The 16,299-nt window shown below is 40.5% G+C and overlaps 2 protein-coding genes across 2 annotated transcripts in view; one reads left to right on the forward strand and one right to left on the reverse strand.

The window, feature by feature from the left end:
- Rexo5 (RNA exonuclease 5) overlaps positions 1-16,299 on the reverse strand; it is a 49,014-nt gene continuing 32,715 nt past the window's right edge. Inside the window, 11 exon segments of the mRNA XM_059267987.1 lie at positions 1-227; positions 3,989-4,125; positions 5,007-5,063; positions 5,065-5,198; positions 5,416-5,635; positions 6,157-6,249; positions 9,158-9,295; positions 11,077-11,105; positions 11,108-11,180; positions 15,132-15,246; positions 15,989-16,092. Coding sequence (XP_059123970.1) covers positions 146-227; positions 3,989-4,125; positions 5,007-5,063; positions 5,065-5,198; positions 5,416-5,635; positions 6,157-6,249; positions 9,158-9,295; positions 11,077-11,105; positions 11,108-11,180; positions 15,132-15,246; positions 15,989-16,092 — 1,182 coding nt within the window. The 3' untranslated portion in view covers positions 1-145.
- LOC131915053 (small nuclear ribonucleoprotein G-like) lies at positions 11,955-12,404 on the forward strand. The gene has a single exon (XM_059267976.1). It carries the CDS (start codon positions 12,055-12,057, stop codon positions 12,283-12,285), a length of 231 nt encoding a protein of 76 aa, XP_059123959.1. The 5' UTR covers positions 11,955-12,054; the 3' UTR covers positions 12,286-12,404.

A 16,299-nucleotide genomic window follows, 5' to 3' on the forward strand; every position in this document is an offset into this window, starting at 1 on the left:
TTATTGAAATTTTGCACATGACAATATACTTCAGCTGGTATCCCAACTTTTTACCATAGCTGTCTGCTAGATGGAAAAGCTTGCCATCCTCTTGAAGGGGCTGTAGCCTAGTCACATTCTCTATATGGGAAAAGTGTGGGGAGACTCACACTCCCAGGCCTGGGGTGTCACTTTCTTCTTCTTCCTTTATTTTCATCAGTCCTAAGCCAGGGTGTGATCCAAACGTGCTGCAATAAAGAATGAAGACATGTTTTTATTTAGAGGGCTAAATGAATGGCTGTATGCTCCTAAGACAGAGGACGTAAAGTTTTAAGTAAGTGTGTACAATACACCAAGAGGCAGGTTCTTGGAAAGCTGCCTGCTGGAGTGGGCTCAGTGAAGAAGCCTGATTCAAATCCTAGAGATAGATGGACGACACATTTCAAATAAGCCTCATTTTTTTTCCTTAACTATAAAATTCTAAAACATTTAAGTTACTATACCACTAAGGCTTAGAGAAGCATAGTAATAACTAGCATTTTCTGGGCACTTCTTACAAATCAAGTATGGACAGTTTAAACACCTGTCTCTTTAATCCTTAAAAAGCAGCTCAGTGATACAAGTGTTCAATCCATTTCTAAGCAAAGAAACAGGCTCAGACATAACTCGTGTAAGTCATACTGCAAGGAACAGCCAGGTTTCAGTAATGAAAATGTGTCCTCAGAGTCCTTAGAAAGTGAAGTTAGTCTTTCGCTTTATTTAAAGACTTTGTTAGTGCATCTGAAAACTTTATACTATTACTTAATGATGCATGTCATTAAAAGTGCTTACAACTGAAGAGTCATCGGATACCTCTTAGTTTACTGCCACCTTTTGTGAATATGCATGGGATGGATTAAGAGAGCTAAAGGAGCTCTTTGAGGCAAGGAAGGCAGAAAATGAGCAAAACACAAACTGTTAAGCTGCTGTCTAACAAGTACTAACCTTTGATGAATGGCTCTGGAGTCAGATCATTATGGTTCTAAGCGTGAGTAGTTACACTTACTAGTTGTGTGACCTTGGAAAATTGCTTAAAAAGAGGCATTACATTTGGCTTAATAAGGATTCTAAGAATTCTGACCCAAAGTCTATGTACGTAGCACAATGCTTGCTTATTAAGGGTCTGACAGATTCCCATGTGCCAACCCAGTCTAGTGAGTCTCCTGGACCCTTGCCTGCCTGCACCACACCAGACCTCCGGGCCGAGACTAGATAAAACATCCTGTGCACTGGCCCAGTCTGTTGAGTCCCCAGGACTCTTGCCTGTTTGTGCCATCCTCCATTGCCTAGCCATCCTGTGTCTTAGCCAAGTAACCTGAACCTCACCTGGCTGCCATGTTCCTAATCCTCAGGCCCAGCTTTAGTTACATAGCTTATACTCTGGCAAGTATACACAGCTTAGCCTGGTGAGTACCCAAGACCCTGGCTTACCCAAATAGACCAGCTTGCACAATAGCCATCCATCCTGGCCAGCTTGCCAGGCCAGCCTGTACAATAGCCATCCATCCCATCCACATTTCTTGCTTACCACTGAATTGGCCCCTGTTTGTCGAATCCAAAATCAACATTGAGTATCTGAAGGATTGACTACCAATTCTTGATACCTGATCTGAAATCAACCAAGCTTGGGCAATAACAAAACCAAAACAAAACTTCCAATCAACAGAGGCAGCCTAGAATCCAACATACAGCCAACAAAGTCTACATGACCAAGTTACATTGCAAAATACAAATATGAAAGGCCAAGACATTTTGTCTCTTTCATAACTCACTAGCCCTATAGAAATGTTCTCCAGTAAAAACTACTAGATGAATCCCAGGACACAATTTAAAAGAACAATTATAAACATCAATGAATCCAAAAGCTTAAAGAAGACAACAGGAAATAACTCAATGAACTTAGGAGGATAAGGATAAATCCAAGAAAACACAAATATGTGGCTGAATGAAATGACAAGAAAACTGAATTTAGTAAAGAGGTAGAAATAATGAAATTGCAAAACTCAATAGCCCAATTAGAAAACTCAGGAAAGCCCTATCAGTAGAATGGATCAAGAAGACAAAATATTCGGATTTGAAGATAAAGTATAGGAATTAGGGATGGAGAGAGAGCTCAGGCATTATGAACACTCACTGCTCTTGCAGAGGACCCATGTTCAGTTTTGGTTCCCAGTGCTCACATCAGGTAGCTTAGAACTGCCTGTAACTACAGCTCCAGAGGTTCTGCTGCCCTCTTCTGTCCTCTAATGCAGTCAAACTCGTGGCATATACATACACAAACTCATGTATATACACATAAAAAATAAAAAGAATTGGACCACACTGGCAAAGAATATGAAGAATTAACAAAACTACATGAAAGGTATCTAAAAAATTGTGGGATACAATGAAATGACAAAATCTGGCCATGTGTGGTGTCATGTCTTTAATCCCAGCAGCCAGGGCTATGTAGAGAGAACCTGTCTCAAACAAAACAAAAAACAAAAAGGCCAAGTCTACAATTTATAGACACAGATGAAGGACTGGAATCCTAAGTCAATGGCACAGACAAGAACTTCAACAAGACCATACAAGAAAACTCCTCCAAATTAAGGAGGTATTACTTAAACTATCATTTGTAGTACAACATCTCCTAGAATATCAGAATCTTTTTTTTTTTTTTTATTATGTATACAGTGTTCTGTGTGCATGTATGCCTGCAGGCCAGAAGAGGGCGCCAGATCTCATTACAGATGGTTGTGAGCCATCATGTGGTTGCTGGGAATTGAACTCAGGACCTCTGGAAGTGCAGCTAGTGCTCTTAACCCCTGAGCCATCTCTCCAGCCCCAATATCAGAATCTTAAGATATCTTTTACTTTTTGACACAGGACTTCATGTAGACCACAGTGGCCCAAACTCCTTATGTAGCTGAGACTGGCCTTGAACTTTTTTCTGCCTCTATCTCCCAAGTGCTGAGATTACAGGTGTGCACTACTAAACCCAGTTTTTATGATATGTTTAAGAAACAAAACAATTTGAGCTGACAAGATGGCTCAATGGGTAAAGGCATTTGCCAATGAGCCTGATAATCTGAGCACATGTATACACACCCCACACAAAAGATAAATGAATAAATCTAACAAAGAAAAACTTAGAAAGGGAGAATCTTTCTATATAGTTCTATAATTTTCTAACTACTCCAAAAAGGCCCTTCACACACATACACCACATACACTCATGAACTATACTGTATGTTTTAGGATTTAATATTAATTTTTCTTTAAGTAAAATATTTATCATACTTTATGTTTTGAAAGAAATCACTGGTTTACTGAAACTCTCTCACAAGAGAATTTTATTTTGAGACATGTTTTCACAATGGACCACAGGACTGGCTTTGAACTCATAATCTCGCTTCAATCTTCCAAATACTGGGATTATAGGTATGACACCACCCATGGGATTATAGGTACCTTTCCAGCTTAAACCTACGATGGGTAAGTAGCTTGGCCACTTGTTAAAAATATATAATAGGAGCTAGAACCAGACCCACACAGCCTATCTCAGTATTTGTTAAGCTTAAAATTAGAATTGAGGAATAGAATTGTTGTCCCTCCAAAGCAGAGATGGCAATGGGGGAAAGAACGGGGAAGTCAAGAACATACTTCTGATATGTAAGGAGGGTAGGCCTGGTCACAGCTGGCTGGGCCAGTGTTGGGATATCTTGTCCTCCTGCTGTCATATGTAGCTCTTCTTACCTCAGCTTAGTGGACCTCTGCCTCTGATTTTAAGGTGGGATGAGCTGCATCAGAAGGACCAATAAGTTTAAACATACAAGTGAAATAGAAATGTAATGTCTATCTTTTGGAACTGTGATGAGAACTCACGTAAATCCTCATGTGTCTGGACATCATTTAACTAAAGGTCTCTTCTTGAGAACAGATGAATTCCAGGGATCAGAATCCCGAGGACAACACATCAAGTCCTTACTTCTTGGTTTCTGGCAGCAGGATGAGGCAGAGGGTACCTGGGCTCAGGCTGTGGTAGAGCTTTTCAATCCTCTGGTCACAGTGCCAGGCTACTATCTTTCGATGGTAGGAGCAAAGTCAGTGTCAACATTTAGCCTCCTGTTCACCTTTAGAGAAGTTAAAGCACTTCCTCTGGTTCTAAAGCCATAAGAAGCTCTGGAAAAAAATCCCTGTCTGAATAGCACCCCTCTACAGACCTCAGTGACTTAGGACCTCTGTGGCAGAGAGCAGCTGCTGTTGATTCTTTCGAATGGGTCTTCCAAAAGGGCCCTAAGGTAGGAAGCCATATCACTGATGAGGTTCCCTGGCAGCCTTTGCATTAAGGGTATCTGTGACCTTGGATGAGTCACTGACCAGCTCTAATCTCTACCCCTCATCTGCTAAGTATGAGACTACATCAAGGTTTACTAAGCTTTAAACAGCCTACCTCCACTCTCATACATATGCCTTCTTTATACATGCATTCCCTTTAAAATAAGAAAATGAGAATTCTGCCTTAGTCTTGCCTAATCTCAGGTCTGATGTTGTACAGTTTAATGTAAGTCCTAAACTTTAGAAGCGGAAATAACAAAAAAAGTCTCGTTAAGACAGCCAAAATTTACTTTGTATATGTATCACACTTTGGGAAGCCCTGAACTAGTTCACCTAAGACTTATCCACCTCTCCAGTCTCCCACCCTGGTCCCTCAAAGTTCCTTACAGAACCACCTTGAAGAATAAGAAAGGGATTTTGGTGGTTATTATCAAAGGGACAAAAGTATTTGAGATCTGAGAGAAGAACCAATATGGCTAGGGCTGGAGGAGGCTGGAGAGTGACATAAGATGGGGGCCAGGGCAAGAAAAACAAGCCAAGAAAAAGCTTGAAGGATGTAGTGCCAATAAGCAAGTCTTTCCTGGCTGTGCTCCAGAAACAGAAGTCCAGGGTCCAGAACCAGAAACCCCAGCAGCTACCTTCCCTGCTGACTCCAACACACTCATTACCTGGAAGACATGCTTCTCCAAGAGAGGCGGAACTAGTCCAAATCCTGAAGGCATTGCTTGCTGGTTCAGGATGTATGTCCTTGAGCCATGCCTGGAGGTGCCTAGGGGTTAGGGCATATCTGCCTTTCAACTTCCAGTCCTTGCCTTTGAGAATTTCAAGGGCTACCTGGGCACTGTCACGAGTTTTGAACTCTGAAAGTAGGAAAAATCCCAACATTTGTTATTGAGGGCCAAGAAAGCAGATCAACAGATAAGCTAAGGTCTGGCTAAGGTGTGAGAATAGGGTAGAATTAGAAGCTCCACCCTGGTCTACTCCAGGAGAGCTTGTTTGGTGAATCCCTTCTTTGACCTCATTTACTACCATCTCCAATCTCCTTCAAGGCTACATTTTACATTTAATGGTATAAACTTAATCAAGAAACAGTAGTTTTTTGCTTTCTGCTTTTAACATCTTTAGGCAGGATCACAGCTTCCAGGTCAGGAAAGAGGCTGGACTGCTCTAACAGGTGTTCTTTAAAAGTTTTACCTAATCCAGCCACATATATAGTAGCTTGGTTCTCAGAATCTTGCTCTAGCTCATGCACAAGGGTGTCACACTCAAGGGTGAATTCTGTCACATGCCTGTGCACCTAACCAAGGAAAGATGGTATTAGTGGTACAAAGTCACCATTTTAACTAACCCTCTGTCATGCTGTATATCAGTAAGTCAATATGCATCTTTCTAATCTATAAGGAGGCCAATAAGTGCTTCACAGAACTGATTGTGAATTTAATTGATAAAAAATACATATTTTTATATAAATCTATATTCTCCAGTTCCCTGTCTGCTGCCTCCATTGAAATCTTGTTTACTTGTACAAAAAGAACTTCCCAATACCACATCTCACCCCCTTGAAAGCTAAAGGAATGGGCAGACTCAGAATAGCCACTCACAACAAACCATCCAGGGATAAAGATACTTGATAAAGAATACAGTGAAGACCCTAGTCTAGCCAGACCGATTTTTATAAAATTAAAAGTTACTTAGTCTTGACTAAGGGCATTTATTACAATGTCTCATGCCTAGGCATCTCCAGGATGTCCCTACATCTGGGCTGTGGTAAACCTCAATTAGATGAAGGGGGTCTGCCTTCAGCTTTGGCTCTCTTACCCTGATGTAGGAACCTTCTACCAGAATGCCATTCATGGTTTCTATAGCCAGCTGAGCAGCTTCCAGGACTTCATACTGTATACAGAAGTAAAGCTGCAGAAAGACCAAGGTTTTTACCAATATTATTTTCCAACTCAAACTACTAGAGGAAGGGACTGAGAAAGGGACTCAAACCACAATGGATACCTTTTAACGTGCTGGGCCAAACAGGCAGTGGATTGCAGATTGCCAGTCAACTTTAAGTAAAATCACCAAAGTTCAGGAATTGGTTTTCAGACAGTAACTTTCATTTTTCCATTTAAAATCAAAGCCCATTGTGATGGTAAGGAAAACTAACAAATTCGTCACTACCTAACTTGCTCTTCATATTTATTACAAAGCACTAAGATCATTCATGTATGTCACAAGCAGGGATTCCCAGATGTCTGATTAGCTTGATTTTTAGGCAGTTTTCCAGTCCACTTGGGAAGCTAAGTTCTTCTGCTGGCTAGGCCAAATCTTATAACTCAAAGTAGCTAAGTCACTGTAATCACCTGAGCCATATATCAACATAGAGAAAAGCCCTCCTATAGAAAAGTTTTATGACAATGTTTTGGACAATGTTTTGAAAATGACACCAAAGGCAATTAACAGAGGTTAAAAAAAAAAAAAGGCAAACTGGATTTCCTCAAAATTAAAAGCTTTTACACATCAAGACTACCAAATCATTAAAGGCAGTCTAAAAAATAGGAAAAAAAAAATCCTACAAGCCACATAAGTATTACAAGATTGAAACTTAAAAATTATACAGAGTTTCAGTTTGGAATGACGAAAAGTTATAGAGAAGGATGGTCATGATGACTATATAGTATCAGTGTACTTAATGTGAACTTAAAGGGTTAGATAGGCAAATTCCATGTTATATATGTATTATACAAAAACAAAAACCAACAGCAAAAAAGCCGGCAAGAAGACATAAATGGTTACAGTCTTGCAACAAACTTCCCAATTCCAAGTCTATTCTCAGAGATAACATTTAAATTTTTAGGTATAGGAACAGAAAAAATAACTTTGGAAGTCCTTATGTTTTCACTTCATTTTCATTCCTTATTATTGTACCAGGTAATGAGCTGCCTCAGTTCCACATTCTGAAGGTGGAAAAGAAAGTACTGACATTTTTTCCTACTCCTCTATTCAGCTGATTTAGTCCTCCCTCTGGAGGCCTCCACCCTTACTACTTGCTCTCTAATGTTCTATAAATAACCCTTATTCCTGGAGAAAGTCTCACTAGATAGGCCTGGCTGACCCGGAACTAGGTCAGGGTGGCCTTGACGGGGCAGTGGTTGTGCTGCCTCTGCCTCCAGGTGCCACCATGCCCAGCTCTATAGATGTTATTATGCTGTTTCTGGTTTTCATTCCTGCCATATCTTCTTTTATGCTTATGCTATTGGTTCTGATGTCAACCTTAGTCATTTACTTACTTATGATATAATAATGATGGTATGACCATAAAGATGGAGATTTAAGTTTTTTGAATTATATAAATTTAAGATGATATATAAGTATTTAAATAATTAAAAATATTTTTCCTTTTATTGAAATACAGTTTTAAAATCATTAAAATCTTTTATAGAGCATTTATATAAATAAAAATCCACTATATAAAATTTACTCCAAGAGACTAGAGAATTAAAGAAAAGCAGGCCAGCAGAACTCTTACCTTGTTCAATGCCCCTACAATACATTGTATCAGTTTTCCTTCAAAAACAGAAAATGAAAATCAAAGTTGAGTGTTATGTAGTGCATGGTGGCATACACCTGTAACCCCAACTACTCAGAAGCTGAGTCAGGAAGACTGCATATCTTACAGCAACACAGGCTACACAATGAGATCCTCTCTAAAACTAAATAAGAAGGGTTAAGAATGTAGCTCAGTGGTAGAGTGCTTGTCTAACATGCTTAGGCTCTAGGTTTAATTCCTAGTTACACACACACACACACACACACACACACACACACAAAACCCTTTATAAATCAATCATCCTTTATTGTATCCTAGCTATTGGCCTACTGTGTAGTTAAAACCTATACAACTTCCTAAGATAGGGAAGTTACAGTTCTGTAATTTTAAAATTATGTTTATTTATTTAGTTTGTTTGTGTGTATTTGTGTCTGTGTGTATGTGTGCATGTGCCATGGCTGGCATGTAGAAATCAGTGGACATCTTGTGGAAACTGGTTCTCTTCTCCACCAATGTGAGCCTCAGAAATTAAATTCAGGTCATCAAATTCGGTAGCAAGTGCCTTTATCTGCTAAACCATCTTGCTAGGTAGCTTCACTATTTTTTTTAAAAAATGGTATCATCATTTTCTTTATTTTCAAATTATTTTTAAAATTTATTCTTTTTAGTTATGTGTATGTATGTCTATCTGTGTGTGGGTCTGATTCCCCTGGGGCTGGTTGTGAGCTGCCTGATGTGGGTTCTAGGAGTTGAACTCAGGTCCTTCAGAGGAGCAGTACGTGCTCTTAACCACTGAGCCACAACCCCCAACTATTCTTTTTTTAAAGGATATTTTTATCATGTAAAGGTGAGGTCAGAACAAAGGCTTCATTCAACCAGCAGGGATTTTGTTGTTTTTCTTTTTTTGAGACAGGATCTCTCCATGTAACCCTGGCTGTCCCGGAACTCTCTATGGAGACCACACTGGCTTCAAACTCACAGAGATCCTCCTGCCTCGGCCTCCTGGCGTTCTGAGATTAAAGGCGTGTGCTACCATACCTGTCTTCAGCAGACATATTTTTGTCTGGCCTACATGATATATTTCTCTTTAAGCAAAACAAAATAAAAATTGTAAGTACACAAAAACATAAGTTCTGGAAAAGAAACGATTATATGGGTCAGCTCCATCAGACAGAGCTGAAGATGAGCACGCTCAATTCACTAATTTGTTAGCCACACAGCACCCCCATCATCTGATTTTTTCTAAGAAAGAAAGTCAAAATCTTAATTTTCTCACCTTACCCTAGAAGTGTCAAGAACAAGAGTTATTGACTGGACTGGGCCCAAGCTGTTAAACGTCTTCTTCACAGCCCCAATGTTACAATTTTTGAAAAATGGCCCAACATAGACAGCTGACATCTCTGTCCACTTGGTCTTCGTCTATAGGACAAACAACAGAATGAAGAGGTGGATGTGAAAATGAACTGAAACCATAAGGCAAAGCATGGCTTACCTTTTCTTTTTTTTTTTTTTTTTTTTTTAATTTTTATTTTGCAATACAATTCAGTTCTACATATCAGCCACAGATTCCCTTGTTCTCACCCTCCCGCCCCCCTCACCTTCCCCCCAGCCCGCCCCCCATTCCAATCTCCTCCAGGGCAAAGCCTTCCCCACAGACTGAGATCAACCTGGTGGACTCAGTCCAGGTAGGTCCAGTCCCCTCCTCCCATGCCGAGCCAAGGGATCCTGCATAGGCCCCAGGTTTCAAACAGCCAACTCATGCAATGAGCACAGGACCAGTTCCCACTGCCTGGATGCCTCCCAAACAGATCAGGCCAATCAACTGTCTCACCCACTCAGAGGGCCTGATCCAGTTGGTGACCCCTCAGCCATTGATTCATATTTCATGTTTTTCCGTTTGTTTGGCTATTTGTCTCTGTGCTTTATCCGACCTTGGTCTCAACAATTCTCTCTCATATAAACCCTCCTCATTCTCGCTAATTGGACTCCCAGAGATCCACCTGGGGCCTAGTCATGGATCTCTGCATCCAGATCCATCAGTAGTTGGATGAGGTTTCTAGCACGACAATTAGGGTGTTTGGCCATCCCATCACCAGAGTAGGTCAGTTCGGACTGATGGCTTACCTTTTCAAATGTCTAAAGTCCACAACTGTTATAGGGCTGGAGAGATAGCTCAGTGGTTAAGAGCACTTGTTGCTCTTGCAGAAGAGCTGGGTTTGATTCCTAGCATCCACATGGTGGTTCACAACCATCTGTAACTCATTTCAGGGAACCTGATGCCCCCTTCTGACATCCAAGGGAACCAAGCATGCATGTGGGACATACATATGTACTTGCAGACTACATATTCATGCATAAAAAACATAAAAAATCTGTATTCAAGTCAAACATGGTGGCACATGCCTTTAATCCCAACACTAGGGAGGCAGAAGCAGAAGGATCTCTGAGTTTGAGGCCAGCCTAGTCTCCAGAGAGTTCCAGGACAGCCAGACTACATAAAGACCCTGTCTCAAAAAACAAAAAACAAAATAAAACAAAGAGTCTGTACTCAAGGATGTCCACTCCAACATTATTTATAATAGGAAAAATTAAAAACACAAACACTCTCAATAGGTATACCACACAGTGGAATGTCTTGCATATCTTAAAAATAAGAAAAACCATGTAATGACACAGAAGATACATTTTAAATTAAATTAAAAAAATAATAAAGTTGCAACAAGGGGCTAGGGCAATGGCTCAATGGCTAAAGTACTTGCTTGAGGACCTGAGTTCAGGTCCCCAGCACCCACATGAAAACGTGAGTGCCTCTAATCCCAGTGCTGGCAGTAGAGACAGAATGTCCAAATCAGTGAGCTCCAGATTCAGTGAGATACCCTGTCTCAAAAAAAAGGCTAAGTGTGATAAAAGAAGATATTTAATGATGGCCTCTGACCTCGTCTCTGCCTATGCATGCACAGGCATATGTACCCACCCACCTACATACCTGTACATATATACACTAAACACATACACAAAACAAAGTTGCAAAACAGTATACTCAGTCTCATTCCTATTTTTATAAAACATGTTTTTCAAATGTTAATGTATATTGAAATAATTTGGAGAAATAGATGTGAATTTAATCCCATGTGGATTACTCTCCTTAATGAAGAGAGGTTGTAAGTTATCAAACAGTTTAGCAGAACCCATCTACTTACTCTTTTCTTCAACTCCTCAGCAAATATGATGAAAAGGGCTCAAAAGAGAACTGTACAATGTTGAAGGGAAACAAAGGGACTTCCCCTCTGGCTTGCTCAAGTACCTGAAGAGAACAGACAGCACAGACTAAATGAGTTAGGAACCCAGTACTACTCAGCTCCCTCAGGGGCCACATAAATATAAACAATTGCCTTTTACTTATACCATAAAGTAGTAGTACACAGCTGACTTGCAGGTCTAGAGAAAAATGGTAACAGCACACAGTCTCCTTGAAAAGCCATTAAATCACTGCTTCTTGGCCTTTCCAGTTTCATATACTATGTTGTCTGTCCAAGAATAACATATGCTAGGAATCTCTGCTGAAGCAGGGAGATGGAAGGGGAGCTTGTTATACCCACTTCATACATCAACCTGGTACTGTAGAACCTCGCAGCCTTCTAGAGATATAAAACTTGCTTTCTTTCTAAAGGCAGCTTGCAACAGGGCCTGGAGGCACAGGCTTCTAATCCCAACCACACAGAGGCTGAGGATAGCAAATTCAAGACCAAGTTATGGACTGAATTCAAGGCCAGGCTGGGCAACTTAGTGAGACCCTGTATCAAAATAAAACGGGCTGGGAATATAGAATAGTGGAACAGCTCTTACCATACATAAGAACTTGGGTTTGACCCTCTACTATCACATAAAAGCAATAAAGGTAATACATAACACACATGACTCATACTTTAAATATTTCTGAGAGTGATTACCACACCACCTTCAAATCACTTGTAAGAAAATAAATTCCAAGAGAAGCCTTCATCATTACACATTGCTGCAAGTCAGTAAATAAAGAAAATAAAAAAGGAGGCTTAAGAGAGTCACTGCTAGATTGCCTCGCGCGGTAGTGACGTCAGACATCGGCGCCCGGCCTGCTGCGCGTGCGTTTGTGAGGCTGCCCGCTCTTTTCATCGTCCCGAGCCCGCTGAAAAGTCGCCATGAGCAAGGCCCACCCTCCCGAGCTGAAGAAATTTATGGACAAGAAGTTATCATTGAAGTTAAATGGTGGCCGACATGTACAAGGAATACTACGGGGCTTTGATACCTTTATGAATCTTGTGATTGATGAGTGTGTGGAGATGGCAACTAGTGGGCAACAGAATAATATCGGCATGGTGGTCATACGAGGAAACAGCATCATCATGTTAGAAGCCTTGGAAAGAGTCTAAACAATGGCTGGTCAGAAGAGGAGTCCACATCCTTCCCCTAAGGACTGTTTGATTGGGGTGTAGAATTGGGTCATGTACATTTTCATATGAAACTTTTTGCTAAATAAACTCTTGTGATACTCAGAAAAAAAAAAAAAAAAAAGAGAGAGTCACTGCTAGTAGGGTATGTAGTGGGAGGAGAATCAATGTGCCTGAAAGAATTAGATGAACTGTAAATAGAAGCACCCCTAGAAAGAAGAAGTCCAACCAAATGCAAAGAATGTCACAACTTTGATATTCCATAACACCTGGCTACAAGCCTGGTGGCCAGAAAACAGCATGAAATATATAGAAAAAATATTTCTATATAGTGCCCTTTGTAGATGTGGTGAAGATGAAAATAAAAAGGTAAATTAAAGCTCTTGCAGAGAGAGATGACAAATGCCAACCTTTCCTAACAATATTATAAATTCCTCTCTTCTCCTAACACCATAAAATTAGTCTCAAACGGGGGCTGGAGAGATGGCTCAGTAGTTAAGAGCATTAGCTGCTCTTCCAGAGGTTTTCCTCTCATGACTATAGGCTATGTCAAATTGAAGATAAGAAGTGACAGGAACACCATGGAAAAGCCAAGTGGGCCTAGTGGGACATGGGGAGAGGCAGAGATAAAGATGCCTGGAGCATGCTGGTTTGCCAGACTAGCTGAAAGTGAGAGCCCCAGGTTCAGTGAAATACCTTGCCTCAACGTGATGGAGAAAGACACCCTAATATCAACCTCAGGCCTCCACACCAATATGCACACATGTGTACATGCACCTGCACACATACATACCATAACATGAAAACATATATACACATATACATACACAAAAAGAGAGAGAGATAACCAGGTCTGGTTTTCTGAACTGCTTCATGCAGTGCCCCTACACAACTCAAGATTTGCGTTGCCTGGAATTGTACCTTTCTAACTGTCTCAAATTATCTTGGCAGTTCGTTGCTGCCTCTTGTTCACAGCCCATAGTCTCTTACCTTCCGGCATCTTCCTGGAGAACCACATCTCCAATATGTCCTAGGCAAAACTATTGAGCCAATGAAAAGATCAGTGGTTTCTAGAGGGAGAGGGAGAAAGAATTAGCAAAGCACATTTATCCTAAGATATTTAGGGTAGCGAAACTACCTTATATTATAGTGGTACATGTATGTCATCAAACATTGGTCAAAATTTATAGCATACTTACATCAAGAGTGAGCCCTAATATAAATGATGGATTTTTGGGTGACTAGGATATATCAGTGTGGATTCATTGATGGCAACAAAATCTAGTGTAGACTGTTGATTGTGGCAGCGGTTGTGCACATACAGACAAAGGACAGATGGAAAACACACTTTCCATGCAATTTTTCCATGGACTAAAACTTCCCTAAAAATCAAAGTCCATTAAAAAATAATGAAGGCTGGGAGATGGCTCAGTTGGTAAACCACTTTCCTTGCAAGTACAAAACCCCCAAGTTCAATATCAAGAAACCACATAAAACACTAGTGGCAGTGGCGTATGCCTGAAAAGAATCCTAGTAATGGTGAGATGGGAGGCAGAGACAGGCAGAAATTTGGAAGCTCACCAGCCAGCTAGTCCAGTCTACTTGGCAAAGTTCTCATGCACTTTGAAATGAAAGAGACTGTCTCAAACAGAAATCCACAATTGGTCAGAATACAGAGAAAAACTGACCATGGGGTCCCAGTCCCAGTTCATTCATCTGCATCACAACCCTTATACCCAAGGTTCAGGAAACATTGCAGAAGAGGGAACAGAAAAACCGTAAGAACCAAAGACCAGGATGCCTGCTGAAAACAGTGTCTTCTAAACATGACCGAAAAGCTCACCTATGAACTCTCAACAATATGCTGCCTGAACAGTATCTGCACATTGACAGCACCAGCTGACATGCCAATCTGGATGCGGGAAAGCTGGGAGAAGCACAATCAGTCTTCTCCAGGGATGAGCTTCCTGATAGGTTATCCAATCTCAACTGGTCATGCCCTAAACACATGTGAACAACACTAAATAGAAGGGAGATACACACATGTGCATGCACTTAAATTTGTATATATATAAAACGATAATATTAAATAAGAGGTTATTAATTTGATGGGAAATTTGGAAGAGGTAGAGGGAAGGATGGAAATGTAGTATTTCCACAATTGTGGGGCTAAAATGGTGGCTTAGTTGTTAAGAGCACTAGCTATTCCTCTAGAGGCCCTAGGTTCAATCAATTCCCAGCCCTCATATGTGAACCCATAACTTCCTGTAACTCCAGTCTCTCAGGATTCTGATACCTTTTTCTGGGCTCCATAGGCACTAGGCAGGCAGACAGACATACACACAGGCAAAATACCCCCCCCCCAAATAAATTGTCAAATAAAAACATTTCAGGGGCTCAGGAGGGTAAACAGCTTGCTGAGCAAGCACAAGGACCTGAGTTTGGCCCCACATAAATAAAAGCCAGAAACGGCAGTGTATTTATAATCCCAGTGCTGGGTAGGTAGGGAAGACAACTGAATAGTGGGGTTCCCATTACATACACACAGAACAATGACAGATAAAATATAAAAAGATGCAGCCAGGCTCAAAACAAACATTTACATATACCAGAAACAGAAGTTCTAAGTGACGTGCAAGGCTAAGCGTGCTGGTCTCAAAGCAGACAGACTTAACAGTGCTCCATGAAAGATCTGAGACAGAAGCCAGACTTGGGCATGTTCACCAGGGTTACTGGTGCAAAAACCTTGGCACTTCCATAGGTTGTACAAAGGGTTACATCTTCCTCTTTTGTGAATACATTCTACAAAAGTACAATAGGTCATTCACCTCTTTATTTGAAGAGCACTTAATAGTTTGACAGTTTCTAGAAGAAGAAAGCTCATCTATATCCCGAGTCAAGAAAAGGAGTTTCTGACCCATTGAGTCCAGGCAGTCTAAAACACTGTAAAGAAGTAAAAGAGATTAAAATAAGAATAGTCATTTTTAGGCTATGACTTGCTAGTTAATTTTTGTACCTACAATGCTGTCCAATATAGTAGTCACTAGCAACATTTAGCTATATAAATTTAATTAAAATTAAATTAAAAGCCCAGTTAATCAACTGCATTAGTCATATGTGATTAGTACTTTCCATATTCTCCAGAGTATTTTCATCATTGCAGAAAATCAAATTAGATGGTGTTACCGTAACAGGAGGGAAAATGAACAGGAAGTATACCTAAAGCTATCTGTCAAGATTTAAGCCACAGTCCTAAGGATCTGACACACTCATTACGGTCTGAAATCAAACCCTTTTTGAGTGTGTGTGTGTGTGTGTGTGTGTGTTTCTCCAATCTGCATTAAAGGCTACAAGCTGAGTTTTCTAACTTCAAAATACCAACGAGTCTAGCATTCTCTTCTCCCCTTCCCTGCCCTCAAGATAAGAGTCTCTCAGCATAACCCTGGCTGTCCTGGAACTCGCCCCGTAAACCAGGCTGGCCTCTAACTCACAGAAACCTATCTGCCTCTGCCTCTTGAATACTGGCATTAAAGGATCTAGCACCTCTTCTAATAATCCTTAGTCCAAAACAATTTCTGTGGTTTTTTTTTTAATGAAAAATATCGTTTTAGACATTGGTCATATTCAGAAAATTAGGAAATACATCCTTTATTTTCCTTTGCTCTTATTTGAAATGGAAACCCACCTCATATTTGGGTGCTTTGTAGCTGCTTCCTGGTTTCCCGATGCTTGACTGGCTGCTCTCAGTTCTTTATGACTAGCTAGTGCTTCCAGATTGAGCTCTGCAATCTATAAGAAAAGAAAATGGTAAAAGTTTTTGTACAGAATTTGAGGTGAAAAAAATCCACTGAAGTGATATTCTGTTTCTTTGGAACTATGACTGTGCCACTGCCTCACGCACAAGCTAGCACCAATAGTATCAGATGGTTTATGACTGCTTAGCCAAGAACAGCAATCTGTCCCCAGCTACTAATGTCACATGAACAAGCTTTAAAA

Source organism: Peromyscus eremicus, chromosome 1 (genome assembly GCF_949786415.1).
Source record: "Peromyscus eremicus chromosome 1, PerEre_H2_v1, whole genome shotgun sequence".
Taxonomy (NCBI): domain Eukaryota; kingdom Metazoa; phylum Chordata; class Mammalia; order Rodentia; family Cricetidae; genus Peromyscus; species Peromyscus eremicus.